The sequence below is a fragment of the Ranitomeya variabilis genome, chromosome 1, assembly GCF_051348905.1.
Source record: "Ranitomeya variabilis isolate aRanVar5 chromosome 1, aRanVar5.hap1, whole genome shotgun sequence".
In the NCBI taxonomy this organism is placed as follows: domain Eukaryota; kingdom Metazoa; phylum Chordata; class Amphibia; order Anura; family Dendrobatidae; genus Ranitomeya; species Ranitomeya variabilis.
Window position 1 is genome coordinate 268,091,904 of NC_135232.1, and position 20,426 is coordinate 268,112,329.

The following is a 20,426-nucleotide window of genomic DNA, read 5'->3' on the forward strand; positions in this document are numbered from 1 at the left end:
TGTGTGTGTATTTATGTGTATATACTTGTATGCAATATACTATGTGTGGGCTGCATTATACTGTGTGGGGGGGCTGCACTATACGGTGTTTGGGAGGCTGCATTATACTCTAGGAGGGGGCTACATTATACTGAGTGTGGGGTGCTGCATTATACTCTGAAAGGGTTGCATTATAATCTGAGGGGGCTGCAATATACTCTGAGGGGGCTACATTATACTGAGTGTGAGAGGGCTGGATTATACTCTGAAAGGGTTGCATTATACTCTGTGAAGGGGGTCTGCATTATACTATATGAGGGGGCTACATTATACTGTCTGTGTGTGTGTGGCTGCATTATACTCTGTGAGGAGACTATATTATACTCTATGAGGGGGACTGCAGTATACTTTATCAAGGACCATAGGGAGTGCATTATACTATATGTACTATATGGGACCTGGATTATACTGTTTCACGAACTATCTGTCCTCCTCATTCTTCCTCAGCTGATGGAAAGAAACTCGAGAACAAGTGAAAGACTTCAATATTGTTGTTCATGCTCATTTAACAGCCTGAATTCAGCGCATGTAAATATAACCAAAATGTTTCTGTGTGATGGTGCAATGTGTGAGCAGTTGGGGCCCCACTTTGAACTTTTGCCAAGTTCCCCACTTTGTCTAAAACAGGCCCTGGGGAGCAGTAGTCCCATCAGCCTATGCTGGTTTTTGCTGTCATTTGACAGCGTGGGAACCACAGCTCTTTGACTGGCGGTAATGATTTCCCTGCCGATCAGAAGTAGTGTTTGCTGTGCTGTCATGCACATGACAGCGTGACAAACACCCGGTGTTCTGGGGGCCAACCCGAACAGTCACACGGACTTCCTGGTGAAGTCTGTTTTCAGTATCCATGACCACACAGTAGTTGTTCAGTAAAGACACCAAATTTTACTGTTCAAGTTCGCCCATCTCTAGTCACACTGTCTCCTATGTAATGTGTATAGCAGACTTCTAACTGCTTTAGTTTTATAAATGTAACGTGAGCAGCGGAATTTCCCACTGTGAGGAGACATACAGTGTAATATACATCTGTGTTCAGTACTTATTGCTGTGAGTTCCTTTCAAAATTAATCACAAAGAGTCAACTGTGCTTCCGTCTAATGCAAATGTGAAAAGCAGTTTTGAGTAGTATCATCAATACCAGATAACATTACACATCTCACCAAAGAAGCAGCTCCAGTCATTACATTAGGGATGAGTTAATTAAATGTTTGGCCAAATATAAAAGAATAAATTTCAAGTTGATAATTTTGTACAGCCCCCAAATGATGGTATAAATATCCAAATAGCCCCTGGCTGGAAAAACGTTCCCCACCCCTGCTCTAGATGCTGCCTTCATTGACAGATTACAGGTCAGTAATTGCGAATGATTTACCTTAATAAATACAAAATTTTCCTATTTTTAAGGCCATCTTTTGCAAACCTATCCAACAATCTGTTGTTTTAACAAGGCATTAATAAATAATTTTCACATGATCCAAATTTCATGAACTGCAGATATTGCTCATCGACCAGTACCTTAAGCCCACATCTATGATAGTGGTTCCTTTAGAAACTTTCATGGCAGATTACATTAAAAATACAAGAAAAATAGCACAGAATGATGCCACACTTTTTTCAGCATGAAAGACCATTAACAAGCAATAGGTTCTGTTGGTTGCTGTGGGTATCTGTTAGATGACAGATTTGTCCTGGCTTGATTACAGTTTAAACAGGGTATCTAGGGTTAAGAGATTAATGTCTTAACTGCAGTGGACACTTCACATTTTCGACAGATCTTTTCAATTCTAGCTCCGTTCCAGTTTATATCTGTCCGGTGGCTGAGCTACAATTCGCTAAATGCCAGGGAGACGCTCCCCCCCATCCTACTCTTTCTGATCTGATATTGATAACCTATCCTATATCAGATCATTTGACAGTCTAAATTATGGATAGGTCACCAATATATTAAGATGGAAAAATAGTAACAATAAAAGAGAAAGATGCGCAGAATGCATACCTAAACAGCTCTTAACGGAATTTATTGAATTCCATCAAAGGCTCCTTTAATTAATCACAAGTTTATTTCTACATTAAGTCATAAGGAAGACCAACAAAAAAAGTAGAATTGACCCAAATACATAATTTCATGCCACAGAGACACTTCTAGTGTAGAAGGCAAATTTTGATGAGGAAAAGTCAGTTTATAAAACTATTATCCGCTTATATGACACAGGAACCACGGGGTCCCATCTTGCACCAGTCCTTGGACTTCTAAATTGCACACAGGAATGTAATTATTACAGTTATATTTAAGAACCTAAATAGTTCACACAAGGAGACCATGATTCCAAAGCACATTGATAAGAAATACTGAAGCCACAGTTCAAGCAAGATAGACGCAATGATGTCATAGTAAAAGGAAGAGAGACACAATGATGTGACACCATAAGAATAAAATCTCCAGTCAGCGGTGTACTACTAATAGCAGCAGATCACACGGCCGATATGGGGTCTGTGCATCTGCAGGCCTGGTTCCAGCGACTGCTTCACCCCCGGACCCGACTTTCAAATGTATCCACATCCTGGATCTGCCGATACAGTTGAAAGTAATGATAGAGGAGGGAGCATCAGCTGACGCCCCCTCCTCCATTATTTTCCCTGCTCATCTGATGTCTCCGCGCAGGGTGCGTAATGATGTCATCATTACATTACGAAGATTTCATCTCGACCACTGTTCCAGGCAGTGCAGAAAACACACTGCAGAGACCAGAGCAGCAGGGGAACAGGGAGAGGTGAGTAGGTTTCGTTTTTTTTATCAATACTTTTGGGGGCCATAATATTATTTGTGGGGCTATCATACTATTTGGAGTGCTATGTGGAGGCCATCATGCTACTTGGGAGGCCATCATACTATTTGAAAGGCTATTTGTGGAGCCATTATACTATTTGAAGGCCTATTTTTATGGCCATCATAATATTTGGAGGGCTACTGATGGGGCTATCATACTATTTCTAGGGCTATTTGGAGGACATCATACTATTTCTAGGGCTATTTGGGGGACATCATACTATTTGGAGTGTTGTTTGGGGGTCATCATACTATTTTGGGGCATCAAACTATTTGGAGGGCTATGGGGACACCTCAATACTATTTACAGTGCTATGTGGGGGTCATCATACTATTTGGGGGGATCATACTATTCGGAGGGCTATTTGTTGCCCATCATAGAATTTGGAGTATTATGTGGAGAACATCATACTATTTGGAGTGCTATATGGTGGCCATCATGCTACTTGGGGGGCTACTGTACTATTTAGAGTGCTATGTGGGGGTCATCATACTATTGGAGGGCATCATACTATTTTAAGAGCAATTTGGGGGCCATCATACTATTAGGAGGACTATGTGGGAAGCCACTGTACTGTTTAGAGGCCTATGTGGGACCAAATTATACTGTTTGGAGGGCTGTGTGATGAACATTACACTGTTGGAGAGCTGTGTGGAGGCCAATTATAGTGTTTGGAGGGTTATATGGGGGCCAAATATACTATGTTCAGGGTTATGTGGGGTCCACTATACTGTGTGCAGGGCTGTGTGGGGTCCATTATACTGTGTGGAAGGCTGTGCGGGGGGGCATTATACTGTGTGGCGGTTTGTATAGGGACCATTACAATGCTTGGAGGGCTATGTGGAGAGCCATTATATTGTTTGGATGGCTAGTGGGGGCCATTTTACTGTGTGTAGATCATTATACAGTGTGAAGGATTGTGTGGGGGCCACTGCACCGAATAGAGGGACAATATACTGTATAGATTGCTGTGTGTCGGCCACCATATTGTGTAGAGGGGTGTGTTGGGTCATCATACTGTTTGTGTGGGACTATGTGGACCATCAAACTGTGTTTGAGTCACTGTAGGGGTGTCATACTTTGTGGGGGTAGTGTAGGGTCATCATTCTGTTCGCGTGGACGAATTCACTGTGGGAGTATCTTACTGTGTTTGAGGCCAATTTTATTGGCATCATGTTTTATGGAGGCCATGAAAGGGGTATCTTAGTGTTGGCACCAATAGGGACATAATTACTTTGTAGGAGCTGTAAAGTTGTGGACTATGCTTTCTGTGACCCACCTGATTCTTTTTTTTTGTGGGGGGAGAGGCAAGTAGGATTTTTGCTATAGGGTTCCAAAATTTCTATGTATGCCCCTGGCTCCAGTGATGTCACAATACAGTAACATATGTTTTGTGAACATACAGTGCAAGGTAGGTAGACGAAATGATGTTACACTATAGTGATAATAAATCTAGTGATGTCACAATACAGGCATTATAAGTTTATCAAGTTGAAGTATAAGGATTACAGACACAATGATGCCATAGTGCAGTGATAATAGATACTGAGATAATAAGCACTGCTACTCCCTCATAATTTAATGTGGATTTTAGCAAGTATTCAATTTTGAGATCCAGATGAAAACTATCCTCAAACATCCCCAATTGTTTTCAACATGCAAAATTTCAGCTGAAAATCATGTTGACTTGTCACACTGAGCTTGGCCCAATTGAATGAGATTAATCTGACAGCGGATCTGTGGTATATCAAACTACAAATCTGCAAGAGAGGCGGAATAATCAGTCTCAGATTCCTGGTGCAAATTTTCTGGACAGGTTCACATTTTTCTGATACAATATAGCGCTATATGAATGTACAAATACTGTCATATTTCATATCTGGAATATTACTCTTCACAAGTATATTTTTTAAGTTGCTGCCAGCTTGCCGCTTCAAATTGATACTGTGAGAACAGATTTGAGTGAAATCATGTGAGTGAATAAGTAACAGTTGGGTGCGGTGACCAGGATGTACATAAAAGCTGAACTTTAAGGATTCCTTTAGTGACAAGTTGCCTCCAAGACGGAGAGGAGTCACACTAGTTGGCTGGTCTTCTTCATCCCGGAGATTTTATTATCCTCATATCATCATGCCTATAGTTACCCTGCACACTAATATTTGCCACAGCGCAATACCGCAGACCCTGATGTCCGACCTGAGCCAGCTACTTGAACAAGCAATGGATGTACCAGCTAAGGTAAGATGTGGGATTAGAAGACGATCACAATGAGTGCAAAGACTGTACCAAAAAAAATGTAGATACATATTTAATGGTTTACTTTACATGGTCTTTGAAAATCAGCAATGTATTGAACTGGTTCGACTAGATGGCTAGGGTTGTTTCAGATGAATGGGACAGTTGCAAATTTTTCCCAACAAAATCTGCTGCAAATATGCAACGTATTAGCCTATAGGAGGGCATAGTAATATTGGATGGCATAATAAATAAGCTCCTTCACGGTTTACAAAGTTGTGCCAACTGCAGCTCAATTACAAGTGAATGATGCTGAACGCACAAAGAAAGTGATGGAGTAAGCGCACTTCAAGATCTTGTGCCTCCTATGAAGCGAGATATGAAAAAAGTAATTTATAATGTGTCCTAATTGGCTAATAAAATGGAGGGCATTGAAAATAGATTACAATGAAGTGAATATGACAAGCTACGATTCTAGGGACAGCGCACCGTACAGAGGAACGCCTATCCTTGTGTAAACAATTATGTGGCTCTTTCACATGCTGATTGGCAAAGTCCCCAGAAATCCAAAAAACAATAAAATATTTATGACATATTGTAAGGATAGGCCATCAATGTTTAAAGCAATCTTCCATGACGCACATTTTAGCATGGACTCTATGGTTCGTTTATAAGGTTTTCATACGTTTTTACACTTTAATTGGTAAATACATCAAATTTATGCAAAGACTCAATATTTCCAATGTTTTGCCTTATTTTTTAAAGCTTCTGCAATTCATCTGGGCATTCTGGATATCAGCTTCTGGGTCAAATTCTGACTCATGGCAACCCAGTCTTGCCTAATCAGTGCTTGGAGTTTCTTGCAATTTTGTGTTTTTGCTTTGTCACCTTCTTTTTGAGGATTGACAATAGGTTTTTCTATGGACCCAAAATTTCAATTTTTTTGTTCACCTAGACACTTAGCTATCACTAACTACTTTGTGATATAGTGTTCCATCATGCTGAAAATAGCATTGTTTATCACCAAACTGCTCCTAGATCATTTGTAGAAGTTTAGATACCATTCTTCATTAGGATATTACTGGTGCCATTTACCAATCCAGCCCAATTCTATGGAGAATATTTGAAGAGTAATTATCCTAGGGCGTTCTTCTATCATATGCCCGGGAGCTCAAAATCTATCTAAAACAGGGTGTAGAATCATACAGCATTTATATATTGAGCTATAAAATAGGCGCTTGATGGAGACAGGAGTAGGAACATACACCCCAAGAATGACACATGGTATTGAGTCAATAAAGCAATCAACGAAAACATAACACCCTTCCGGATCACACGGCGCTCATAATACAGCCGTATGCAACAAAATAGACCCCCATTTGGAATACAAGGTATGTGTGGTGTGCCCACCCCACTGCACTCCCTGTTTTCAAAGCCTCTGAATGTTATCAACTACAATGTAAGTCTCTTGGACACAAGCTATGTGAAGAACTAGGGATCAAAAACAGGAGAACGGCATCTTACGTTTCCTCATTATACCCAAACCTATGATGTACCAGAAAACTATTTTAAGATTAGCCATTTCCTTTTTAGGTATCTATGGGTGAGAACTTAAAGGGAACCTGTCACGAGGTTTGGGAGATATGAGATGCAGCCATCGCCTTTCACTGCTGATATACAGCATTCTATAATGCTGTATATCTGCCCCCAACCCAACCTAGAAGAACTGGGAAGTCTGATTTGAGGGGTGTCGCTCTTCTTGGTCCAGCGCCTCCCATCTTCATGTGATGCTGTCCTTCTGCTTGCTTCGTATCGCACTCTTGCGCAGGCGTACTGATCTGCCCTGTTGAGGGCAGAGCAAAGTACTGCAGTGCGCAGGCGCCAGGAAAGGTCAGATAAGCCCAGCACCTGCGCACTGCAGAACTTTGCTCTGCCGTCAACAGGGCAAATCAGTACGCCGGAGCGCGATGCCGAGCAGACTGTGTGCATGATGCTCTGGTATAAGTATCTATATATATAATTGCCTAAGGGGTACTTCCGTCTGTTTCTAACTTCCGTCTGTCTGTAACGGAAATCCTGGGTCGCTGATTGGTCGCGGCCAGTAGGCCGCGACCAATCAGCGATATTGGGGCGGGATTAAACACGCTGCCTATGCAGCATCAATAGTAAAAACATAGAATGCAAAAAATAATTAAAAAAAACAAAAAACATTATATTCTCACCTTCCGAAGTCCGCCACAGCCTTTCCCGCTCCTCGCGCTCCGGTCCCAAGAATGCATTGCGGCAATGCCCCGAGATCATGATCGCAGGTTATTGCCGCTAGGCATTACTGGGAACGGAGCATCACGAGGACCATCGGTAAAGGCCTCGGCTGGATCCGGGGGCCGACAGAAGGTGAGTATATAACTTTTTTATTTTAATAGTTTTTTTTAACAGGGATATGGTGCCCACATTGCTATATACTACGTGGCCTGTGTTATATATAGCGTGGGCTGTGTTATATACTGCGTGGGCTGTGTTATATACTACGTGGGCTGTGTAATATACTACGTGGCTGTGTTTTATACTGCGTGGGCTGTGCTATATACTACGTGGGCTGTGCAATATACTACGTGGGTGTGATATATACTGCGTGGGCTGTGTTATATACTGCGTGGGCTGTGTTATATACTACGTGGCTGTGCATTCTAGAATATCCAATGCGTTAGAATCGGACCACCATCTAGTAACCCTATAAAAGGGAAACTATTAGCAGAAAATTACCTATTGCTTAAATCAGCTTTTTGTGTTATATGCAACAGAAATCCCATATACCCTCCATCCGACCCCCCTTGTTCCCACTCATCTGCTGCCGGTAAGCATTGCACCGTTTGCTAGTTACTTCCGCACTTTATATGAAAGATAGACAGGTGTTACTTTATCCTTAGTCACTTTATTGATGCATGCTGAGTGCTGACCTCCAGGTGTTCACTTTTGGATGCACTGCTCCCTCAGGGTTATGGTCTTTGGACCTTTATGTTATTTTTTCAGGGACTCATGTGCAATGTGAGGTGGTGATAGGTGGGGGGTGGGGTATATAGCAATCTGCATTGTTTATGGCTCTTTATGTACTGTTGAGATATTTTATCTTTTCTACGAATTAATAAAGTTATATGACTATTTTTACCGGATGTAATCAGTTTGCTCCTTTTTCTCCTATTTTTGTCTTTTTGTGTTACATGTATTGTTGAAAAACTTTTAGTAAGATTTTTCTATTACAATCTTTATTTAAAAAAAGTTTGAAATGTAAAGCCATACAGATGTCATACGGATGCTATATGAACACATGGGTGGGAGAAAATCGTATCATCGCATTTAAAACACATTACACACAGATTACCATATGGAGAACACTCATGTGACTCTCGGCAGGAAGACTCCGACCGATTTTTCATACGTTTAGTGTGACTCCGGCCTTACTATACGACTCAACTGCCTCCATTACCTTGCGTTAACCATCGTGTCGCACAATGTTCGAAGCCTCAATTCCCCACGCAAACATAATAAAGCGTTTTGTTATTATAGATCCCTACAGGCAGATGTGATTTGCCTGCAAAAGACACATTTTTCTAAAACATCATAACCAAAATTCTTATCCCCCTCCTACCCACTTTTTTATACTTCCAACACTTCAAGCAAAACCAAAGGTTTAGCCACTTGCTTTATAAAATCTGCCCTTTTCTCTTCAAATCGCAAGTTTCAGATAATGAACACCACTACTTAAAGGGAACCTATCACCCCGTTTTTTAAAAATTAGATAAAAATAGTGTGAAATAGGGGCAGAGCTGGGCTTTACATTAGTGCCTTTTTGGTGCCTTTACACCCCCGTTAGGCTGCCGAAATACCTTTGTGAAGTGGCCGTTTTGTCCTGTCACTCAAGTTGGTCAGGTCGGATGGGCGTGGTCACAGCGCTGTTTCTCCCCCAGATCAGGCTCATCATTACGTTGGTGGCGTAGTGGTGTGCGCATGTCCAAAGAGAAGATCCACTGCCCAGGAGATTCAAAACAGCGCGGTCTACGCTATTCGCCGTTTACCGGTGGGCGCGGCCATCTTTCCTGTGGCCGCGCGTGCGCAGATGGAGCGCTCTGCTGCCCGGGGCTTCAGGAAAATGGCCGCCGCGATCTCCATCTGCGCACGCGCGGAATCCCGCGGCCATTTTCCTGAAGCCCCGGGCAGCAGAGCGCTCCATCTGCGCACGCGCGGCCATCTTTCCAGGAAAGATGGCCGCGCCCACCGGTAAACGGCGAATAGCGTAGACCGCGCTGTTTTGAATCTCCTGGGCAGTGGATGTTCTCTTTGGACATGCGCACACCACTACGCCACCAACGTAATGATGAGCCTGATCTGGGGGAGAAACAGCGCTGTGACCACGCCCATCCGACCTGACCAACTTGAGTGACAGGACAAAACGGCCACTTCACAAAGGTATTTCGGCAGCCTAACGGGGGTGTAAAGGCACCAAAAAGGCACTAATGTAAAGCCCAGCTCTGCCCCTATTTCACACTATTTTTATCTAATCTTTAAAAAACGGGGTGATAGGTTCCCTTTAATGACAGCAAGCACCATCTCAAACAAACTGGTGACTTTTGTCTTTTCTATGCCCCAAACACCCACCAATCTGCCTTTTTCTCCCACCTACTTTACTTAGTAATAGAACATACCCAAGGCACCACGCTGACTCAATTTGTATACTGAATCCCAAGCTTGAGAAGTCTAGTGACCCCCAACTGTCGAGTTTCCCATCATCTCTGCTTTCACTAGACATGATCTCTTTCCGTAAACATCTTTCTCTCAACTACTGGTTTGACTAATGGAGGGAAGTGCACCCAACAGTCAAAGATTATGCCTATTTTTCTCCATGCATTCAGTTTTCACCAGATTAGACCACATATTAGTCCATCCAGCCTTAATACCCAACATAACAAATATTTCTATCCATATCATTACTCCCTGTACTGACCACTCTCCAATTCAGTTGACCTGTTGCTACCTATGTCCACTCCTATGGTTATTCAACTGGTCTCTGACTCCCTGGTTTCCTACCCAGAAATTTCTCAAAGACTAAGCAATCACCTTGATGATTATTTCACTTTGAATCAACTGTCAGCGGCTTCACCAATTTCACTTTGGGAAGCCCATACAGCTGTCCTCAGGAGCTTCTGCATTCAAGAAGCTGCACACAAGAAAAAAAAGACTCGCTAGAACTACTGATCTTGAAATCAGGGTGTCAGCCTTAGAGTTCCAGATGAAGAGCAAACCCATCCCAGCGATATATCGTGACCTCAGACATGCACGCACCGAATTAGAGTTTTGCCTTTTTGAGAACGATGATTGTGCCTTACGCTGGTCCCAACAACACTTCTATGCACTTAACAATAAAAGCAATTCCAGTCTTGCTCAACGTCTAAAATGCCTCTCCACACTGTGCCCCCTTGTATGGCTTCACACCGAGACTGGTATAATGTCTAACCCGCAACGGATTCCCTTTTGGTTTCAGCAACACCTGAAACTACTTTATAACAACACATCCCGTACAACCCATGCATTAACGATGCCTTCCTCATGTGTAGCACAAGCGATCAGAAGAAGATTTCAGTTTCAAATATCCTAAGGAGACTATTGAAGTAAGTGTAAAAAATAAAAAAAATTAAAAATTAAAAAAAAGTACAAATCACCTCAATTTGCCCCGTTCAAAATAAAACAATAAAAAAACACATATTTGGTATTGCGAGTTCAGAAATGCCCGATCTATTAAAATATAAAGTAAATTAATCTTATTGATAAACGGCGTATTGAGACAAAAAATTCAAAACCGCCAGAATTACATTTTTTGGGCACCACAACATTACAATAGCATGTGATTAAGAGTTTGTATCTACCCCAAAATTGTATCAATAAAAACGTCAGCTGGGCGCAGAAAAAATAAGCCCTCACCCAGCCTCAGATCCTGAAAAATTGAGATGCTACAAGTCTCAGAAAATGCCATTTTTTTTTTATCTAACAAACTTTGGATTTTTTTTTCACCACTTAAATAAAAAAAAAAACCTAGACAGGTTTGGTAACTCATAATGACCTGGAGACTCATAATGGCAGGTCAATTTTAGCATTTAGTGAACAAGATAAGAAAAAAAAAACAATTGTGGAAATGCACGTTTTATGCAATGCAAATTCATCGCACTTGGAATTGTTTTCCGTTTTCCAGTACATTATATGGCAAAATCAATGGTGTTGTTCAAAGGTACAACTGACCACAACCTTCTTTCATTCTCTATCAAGAACTGCCATCCCGCTCAGGTCACCCCCACTTTCCACACTTATAGAAACATACAGGTCATTAACACCCAGAAACTTATGAAGAACTTGCAGTCCTCATTGGCCCCAATCTCCTCCATCTCATGTCCTGATTCTGCTCTGAAGCATTACAATGAAACCCTGCAAAGTGCCCTGGATGAAGCTGCACCTCCTATACATAGAACAACTCAGCACAGATGGCGACAACCGTGGCACACGCTGCAAACTCGTTTCCTGCAGCGGTGTTCCAGGTTGGCCGAACGTCTGTGGCGATAATCTAATCTACCCGAAGATTTCATCCATTATAAGTTCATGCTAAAAACATACAACTCTGCCCTTCACCTCTCCAAACAAACCTATTTCAACACCCTGATCACCTCACTGTCAAATAACCCTAAACGTCTCTTTGACACTTTCCAGTCCCTACTCAACCCAAGAGAGCAGGCCCCAACCACGGATCTCCGCGCTGACGATCTGGCCAATTACTTCAAAGAAAAAATTGACCACATTCGACAGGAAATCATCTCCCAATCTCTTCATACCATGCACTGTCCTCTCTCCCCCACTGCATCTAGTTCACTCTCTGACTTTGAGCCAGTTACAGAAGAAGAAGTAGTCAGGCTCCTTGCATCTTCTCCCCCGACCACTTGCACCAGTGACCCCATTCTGTCACATCTCTTCCAATCCCTTTCCCCGGCTGTCACCTCTCACCTAACAAAAATATTCAACCTTTCTCTCACTTCCGGTATTTTTCCCTCCTCATTTAAGCATGCCATCATACATCCATTAGTTAAAAAACCATCCCTCGACCAAAACTGTGCCGCTAATTATAGACCTGTCTCTAATCTTCCCTTCATCTCTAAACTCCTCGAACGCCTGGTCCACTCCCGTCTTACCCGCTATCTCTCAGATAACTCTCTTCTCGACCCTCTTCAATCTGGTTTCCGCTCTTTACACTCTACTGAAACTGCCCTCACTAAAGTCTCTAATGACCTACTAACAGCTAAATCTAATGGTCACTACTCCATGCTAATTCTCTTGGATCTCTCCGCAGCATTCGATACTGTGGATCATCAGCTCCTCCTCAATATGCTCCGCTCCATCGGCCTCAAGGACACCGTTCTCTCCTGGTTCTCCTCCTATCTCTCTGAACGATCCTTCACTGTATGTTTTGCTGGTTCCTCCTCCTCTCACCTTCCCCTTACTGTTGGGGTTCCTCAAGGATCAGTCCTAGGCCCCCTCCTCTTCTCTTTGTATACTGCCCCTATTGGGCAAACAATCAGTAGATTTGGTTTCCAGTACCATCTCTATGCTGACGACACACAATTATACACCTCTTCTCCTGTTATCACGCCGACCTTTTTAGAAAACACCAGTGATTGTCTTACCGCTGTCTCTAACATCATGTCCTCCCTCTAACTGAAACTGAACCTGTCAAAAACTGAACTCCTCGTGTTCTCTCCCTCTACTAGCCTACCTTTGCCTGACATTGCCATCTCTGTGTGCGGTTCCACCATTACTCCAAAGCAACATGCCCGCTGCCTTGGGGTCATCCTTGATTCCGAGCTTTCATTCACCCCCCACATCCGATCACTGGCTCGCTCTTCTTATCTGCATCTCAAAAACATTTCTAGAATTCGCCCTTTTCTTACTTTCGACTCTGCAAAAACTCTTACTGTTTCACTTATTCATTCCCGTCTGGACTATTGTAACTCTCTACTAATCGGCCTCCCTCTTACCAAACTCTCCCCGCTCCAATCTGTCCTGAATGCTGCAGCCAGGATCATATTCCTCACCAACCGTTACACCGATGCCTCTACCTTGTGCCAGTCATTACACTGGCTACCCATCCACTCCAGAATCCAGTACAAAACTACAACCCTCATCCAGAAAGCACTCCATGGCTCAGCACCACCCTACATCTCCTCTCTGGTCTCAGTCTACCACCCTACCCGTGCCCTCCGCTCTGCTAATGACCTCAGGTTGGCATCCTCAATAATCAGAACCTCCCACTCCCGTCTCCAAGACTTTACACGTGCTGCGCCGATTCTTTGGAATGTACTACCTAGGTTAATACGATTAATCCCCAATCCCCACAGTTTTAAGCGTGCCCTAAAAACTAATTTGTTCAGATTGGCCTACCGCCTCAACGCATTAACCTAACGATCCCTGTATGGCCTATCATAAAAAAAAAACCAACCCATAATGAGGTTCCTCGTATCATGTTCTCATATACTTTATGCAGTTAATAGCCCTCTGTGTCTGTACTGTTACATACTTAGGCAGTTAACTGGTTCATGCAGCTTTACATGAACACCCGAGCCTTACACTATGACTGGTCCAAATAACTAAAGCAATTGTTACTATCCACCTCTCGTGTCTCCCCTTTTCCTCATAGTTTGTAAGCTTGCGAGCAGGGCCCTCATTCCTCCTGGTATCTATTTTGAACTGTGATTTCTGTTATGCTGTAATGTCTATTGTCTGTACAAGTCCCTTCTATAATTTGTAAAGCGCTGCGGAATATGTTGGCGCTATATAAATAAAATTATTATTATATTATTATTAACTCTTCTTGCAAAAAACAAACTATCATACGGCCATATTGACATAAAAATAAAAAAGTCGTGGCTCTGGGAAGAAAGGGAACAAAAAAAGAACAGAAATTGGCCTGAGGGTGAAGGGGTTAAAATATCTCAATGCCTAATTAATACTTTTCTCTGGAAGGGTGGTCTCCTCCCAAGTTAACCGAGTCAAGCTATATCGCCATTGTCTGAAAGGAGGTATAGGTGTTTCCAATTTGGTCAAATATTACCAAGCAGCTCAGCTAGCCCAACTAACAACATACCATACCTCCACTGAACCACCTCTCTGGCTTTTCTCTGGAAGCTCCAGAATGCCATCCACTGACCCTCGATACACTATTAGGGCTACTGCCTGACCAATGACAACATATCACTATTCCCATCATATCACATTCGCTTAAAATCTGTGATTCTTTAAAATACTCCTCTGCCCTTGTTTCCCCCTTGTGGGTTAACTCTCAATTTTCCCCTGGGTACGGAGTCCCTTCTATCCTTTTGTTCATGGATCGCAGCCGGTATCTCTAGACTCTGCAGCGCCCCAGATTCCTGGTCGTTGCAGTGCTGATGCTCCGCCGCTAAGGGGGGCTATGGTACGTCTGATGGCACTGAAGGAGTTCATCTGACCAGGTATCACAGACACCAATACATTTCACAGTCTGGCCTCCAGGGGGAGCTAAGGGTTCTATGTATTAGGCCACTCCTCACAATCTGGTAAAACTGGGGGTTAGACAGGAAGTTAGGAGAGAAAGCTGACTGGGTTGGAACCAGGCAACACCTTGTGGCAGAGGGTGTTGTAGGGGAAGATTCGGAGGGGTCCCTGTCAGGGGTGGGATCCTGACAGAGGCCTAGCAACCAGAGAGAACGTTACGGGATCGCGCCTGCACGATATAGCGGCGGTACCCCAAGAAAGGACAAGAAGCGAGGTTTATTGTGCTGAGTGAGAAACGAGATCAACGCAACAAGGAGAATACCAGTAGGAGTCGTGCTGTAAGACGAGGCAACATCCTATTGAGGCGCATAACCGGTGGCCGGAACGCCGAGGAAGTATAGAGCTCCAAGCCAAACTTCAAACCTACGGCAGGACAGTCAGTTATAGGCGGGCTGTCTCACCCAATTGACCTAGGAAGACACAGGGGGGTAACAACAGGAGTGGGGCGACGCTAGAGTCCCGGAAGAGCTCAGAGCCTCCCCGTCATACGGGTGCGTCCTAACCATAAGATCTGGGGGACGTGGAAGAACATCAGAATCGAGTTGTGAGGGAACACGAGAAACAGACACAACAGTTGTGGGGACTATCCCGTAAGCACAGCAGGGGAGAACCACAACACACAAGCGCTAGAAGGTAGGCACAGATTTCCACCTGCAAAGGGAACTCTGGAGGTGCCATCGGACCGGTCAGGCTTGCGCAGCCCGGTTAACCGTATTCCGGATTGAGGACCCTGAAGCCTTCAGTAAAGAGGTAAAGAGACTGCAACCTGGTGTCCTCGTTATTTCCTGCACCGCACTACTACCACCACCCACACCTATTATTGGGCGCCCCTCAGCAGGGTCACGGACCGGGTCCAGCCACCGTGACAACCCCGGAGCAGAGACTCAGAGGCCCGGTACCGGGTACCCCTCGGCCCTGCGGCAGTGGGGGCGCTGCAATTTCATCATCTATTTAATGTGGACGGTATTATCCAGTTTCCAATCCTCCAAGATAAGAGGAGACACCTCGAACCGACGCATTAGGTGGCTCGACGGTGCCCCCCTGCTGGCTGTGACCGGGCCAGATGCCCCACCTAACCCCCCTCCCCCCACATATATGCCTCTGGCCAAAATTCATAGATTTGATAAAATGTGCGCACGTCTACAGTACTATGTTTTAAAGCTTCTTCCACCCCTGACTCTTCATTAAATAATACCTCCCAGAAGAACCATTTGGTCCCCTTCCCAGGCTCCACTCAATCCCCTACCCCACCCCCCTTTCCCTCCACCTCACCATACCGTGTGTGTTTCCACTAGAGTTTTTTTGTCTCAATACTTGCTTATACAATCACATTTTGTACTGGGCAACATTTGTAATGTACTTAAAACTTTCAATAAAAATCACTGTTTAAAAATTAAAATAATGAAACGTAAATGAAAATATTTGCATATGAGCATGTTGTAGAAATGCTCTTCGCTGGGTTGTGTGGCCAGCTTTCGTGGCATGGTGCTACACGAACACATTATTTTGTTTCTGTCTTCTAGTTCTTTGCGGTGATCATTCACTCAGATCAACAAATGTCTTTTGGTGGAACTAAAGATCCCTGTGGCCTGTGCAGTCTGCAAAGCATTGCGAAGACTGGTGGCATACGTAATGAAAAATACTCCAAGGTGCTGTGCGAATTTCTTAACAAACAGCTGCAAATACCTCCTGAAAGGCAAGTCAAAAGCATGCATGTATTATGTGTCTTTTTTATTGATATTGGCTAAGAGGTGGATCACATAGGAATGGACTTGCTTTACAGCTATTACTGTATGTGCCCACGATCAGCAGAGTTGTGGACACATCGCACCTGCTCTGCGTCCAAACCACTGTATTCTATGATACAAGCACATGGATTAAATTTATAGAAATCCCATACCCACTGTGCTTCTAATTGACGCAGTGTAAATTCACCCAAGGCGCTGGCATACGAGCCGCAGAATGTCCATTTCTGTTGCAGAGACTATCCAGCTTTAATTACATATAAAACACAGAAGACAATAGTATGTTAAAATGTCTTTAAACCTCCAAAATTATGAAATTAGACCTAGACATACTTATGGTCGACAATTATACTTTTAGAAAAAGACTGTTGATTACAGTAATTTAGACCTACATGACCAAAAGCTTTCAATAGTGAAATGATTTCAGCTTCTTTCCTCAGCAGTAGTGTGGGGCACATTCATTAAGACTGGCACCTTTCCTGAATTTGGTGGGCAGGAGTAGCCCCATCCTGTCCTGCCCAGGCTCCTGTCCAGCTCAGCTCAGCTCACTTTAACTGGCGTGAAAATGCCAAAAGTCTCAAAATGTTTGCGCAACTTCCACCTTTCTAAGTGTTTTACACCAGTTTTCTGCCAAGAAAGTTTGGATGAATCGGGACCACTGTGTCTTATCGTGCCCTCTTGAACATTTTGCTACATGACATATCGCCTGGGGTTAGATCTGGCCCATGTGTCCCGGTCATATGTCAACTTTTGTTTTGTATATGTGAATTATTCCCATGGCTTTCACATTTTTCAATCTTTGAAATGAAACAATTAGTTTCCTACTGCCTATCTCTGACAATAATGGGTAGATTTCTGTTATATCCCATTTACTGGGCAGCACGATGGCTCAGTGGTTAGCACTGCAGCCCTGGGTTCAAATCCCACCAAAGACAATGTCCCACACTCCAAAACCATACTGATAAGGGAATCTAGATAGTGAGCACCAATGGGCACAGTGTCAATAAATGTCAGTAAGCGCTGTGGAATTAATGGTGCAATATAAGTCAAATTCAAAATAAATTACTTCTAACAATGGATTTTCTCTTTGAACCTCTTCATTGGATTATATTGGAAGGAGATCAAAATATCTATCGGTTTTATTTTTCGTAAATTTCAATCAGAATAGGCTATGCTGATTGTAAACTCAAAACCTTGCTTAGTTATATCAAACAGGGATCCTTGTATTAATGGTCTGTTACAAAGTTAAGTTCTTGTGATTGTGATAAGAATGTCTCATTGCCATTGTTGATTCTGCACAATCACAGGAATTGCACATATGGTAAGCCGTGGTTAACAAGATAGAAATGATAGCTGCCATGTCTCACTGGAGATATGGTAGTTATCTTATTATAGCCTCCACCTACTACATGTAAAGGGGTGTATGTTAAAAAAAAATGGATCATGGGCAGGTAATACTTGAAAATAACAAAACTAGCATTCTAACCTGTTGAAGCCCCTGACACTCCAGCACAATGCTAAAGCATTACCGACCCAACTGATTTTCACATGTCCGAATGATCCATATGTCTAAAGACCTTAGTGCTATGCTAGCTTTTCCTTACCCTGTTTTCTAGCAATATTTTCACCTGTACATGTATAGCTCATATATATTTTTCTATTGTCTCTTTCAGGGTTTACATCACTTTCATTGACATAAATGCAGGCAATGTTGGTTGGAACGGTTCTACTTTTGCTGGAGTTGCTCTTTAAAACCTTGAAATAATACTACTTGCATCTGCAATGTATTTTACTTCCTCCTCTGAATATATTGTACTATGAAATAAATGGAAAAAACAGCAGTCATTCATTTCTGTTATGTATAAATTCCAGTTACAGCTTTTAAACTTCAGTCCTTTGTAGTGTTGAGCATTCCGATACTGCAAATATCGGGTATCGGCCGATATTCGCTGTATCGGAATTCCGATACCGAGTTCCGATATTTTTGCGATATCGGAAATCGGAATCGGAAGTTCCTATAGTGAAATTATGCAGTAAAATGAAGTGTGGGCGGAGACTGCGTGTGCGCGTGTGCGGGCGGTGTCTGTGCGTGACCGTGGGGCTCTCTGCGTGTGTGCCGGGTCTCTGTGCGGGGTGTCTGTGCGGCGTGTCTCTGTGCGGCGTGCGGGATGTCTCTGTGCGGCGTGCGGGGTGTCTCTGTGCAGCGTGCGGGGTGTCTGTGCGGGGTGTCTCTGTGCGGCGTGCGGGGTGTCTCTGTGCGGCGTGCGGGGTGTCTGTGCGGCGTGCGGGGTGTCTGTGCGGCGTGTCTCTGTGCGGGCATCGTCTGATGGGACTACAGGTCCCATCGGACGATGCCTGCTACACTGACAGTGATTGACACATTAGCCAATGATGGGACAGTAGTAGTCCCATCATCCGGCTAATGTGTTGAATGATGAAAAAAAATAAATAAAATAAATACTACATACATACATACATACATACTACATATACATACTACATACATGCTACATACATACTACATACATACATACATACATACTACATACATACATGCTACATACATGCTACATACATACAAACTACATACATACATCCATACATACTACATACATCCATACATACTACATACATGCTACATACATACTACATACATACTACATACAGTACATTCATACATGTCATACATATAGACATACAGTACATTAAACATAGATTACATACTCACCTGTTGTGAATTAGACTTTTTGGCTCCCTCTTGTGGTCACTAGTGGTATGACTCTGGGATTGTCTTTTTTCTGTTTGGCACTCACCTGGGTCGTTAGTCCAGGGGTGTCGCTATATTAACTTCCTGGATCCTTAGTCCAGTGCCTGGCATCGTTGTAATCAGATCCTTCTGTTGCTCCTGTCTGCGGGTCCTGGCTCTTGCAAAATTAAGCTAAGTCTTGCTTCTTTGTTTTTTGAGTTACTTGCTTTGCTACTATTTTTGTCCAGCTTGTACTAAATGTGATTTCTGACCTTGCTGGAAGCTCTAGGGGGCTGGTGTTCTCCCCCCGGCCGTTAGACGGTTCGGGGGTTCTTGAATATCCAGCGTGGATATTTTAATAGGGTTTTTGCTGACCATATAAGTCATCTTACTATATTCTGCTATTAGCTAGTGGGCCTCTCTTTGCTAAATACCTAGCTCATTCTTATGTTTGTCTTTTCCTCTTGCCTCACCGTTATTATTTGTTGGGGGCTTGTATCCAACTTTTGGGGTCTTTTCTCTGGAGGCAAGAAAGGTCTTTCTTTTCCCTTCTAGGGTTAGTTAGTTCTCCGGCTGGCGCGAGACGTCTAGAACCAACGTAGGCACGTTCCCCGGCTACTTCTATTTGTGGTGCTAGGATTAGATATATGGTCAGCCCAGTTACCACTGCCCTATGAGCTGGTTTTTTGTGTTTGCAGACTTGGTATTTATTCCTGAGACCCTCTGCCATTGGGGTCATAACAGTATGCCAGGCCAACATTGAATGTTTAATGCATTGCAGAAGTGGGATATAAGAAAGGAAATTCTGAATTTTTTTTTTTTTTTCCTCTCTTCCTCCCCTTTACCTCTGAGTGGCTTGAGCTTGCTGCAGACATGAATGTCCAGACCTTGATTACAAGTGTGGACCAGCTTGCTGCTCGTGTGCAAAGCATACAAGATTTTGTTACCAGTAGTCCTATGTCTGAACCTAAAATACCTATTCCTGAACTGTTTTCTGGAGACCGATTTAAGTTTAGGAATTTCAGGGATAATTGTAAATTGTTTCTATCTCTGAGACCCCGTTCATCTGGAGACTCAGTTCAGCAAGTTAAAATTGTTATCTCTTTTTTACGGGGCGACCCTCAGGATTGGGCCTTCTCGCTAGCGCCAGGAGATCCGGCATTGGCAAATATTGATGCTTTTTTTCTGGCGCTCGGATTGCTTTACGAGGAA

The 20,426-nt window shown here is 43.3% G+C and overlaps 1 protein-coding gene across 1 annotated transcript; it reads left to right on the plus strand.

The window, feature by feature from the left end:
• Positions 1-4,868: 4,868 nt before the first annotated feature.
• Positions 4,869-18,312, plus strand: LOC143793918 (macrophage migration inhibitory factor-like). Its single transcript, XM_077280855.1, has 3 exons — positions 4,869-5,105; positions 16,247-16,419; positions 18,142-18,312. The coding sequence occupies exons 1-3, from the start codon at positions 4,998-5,000 to the stop codon at positions 18,218-18,220; spliced, it is 360 nt and encodes a 119-aa protein (XP_077136970.1). The 5' UTR covers positions 4,869-4,997; the 3' UTR covers positions 18,221-18,312.
• The last annotated feature ends 2,114 nt before the right edge of the window (positions 18,313-20,426 follow it).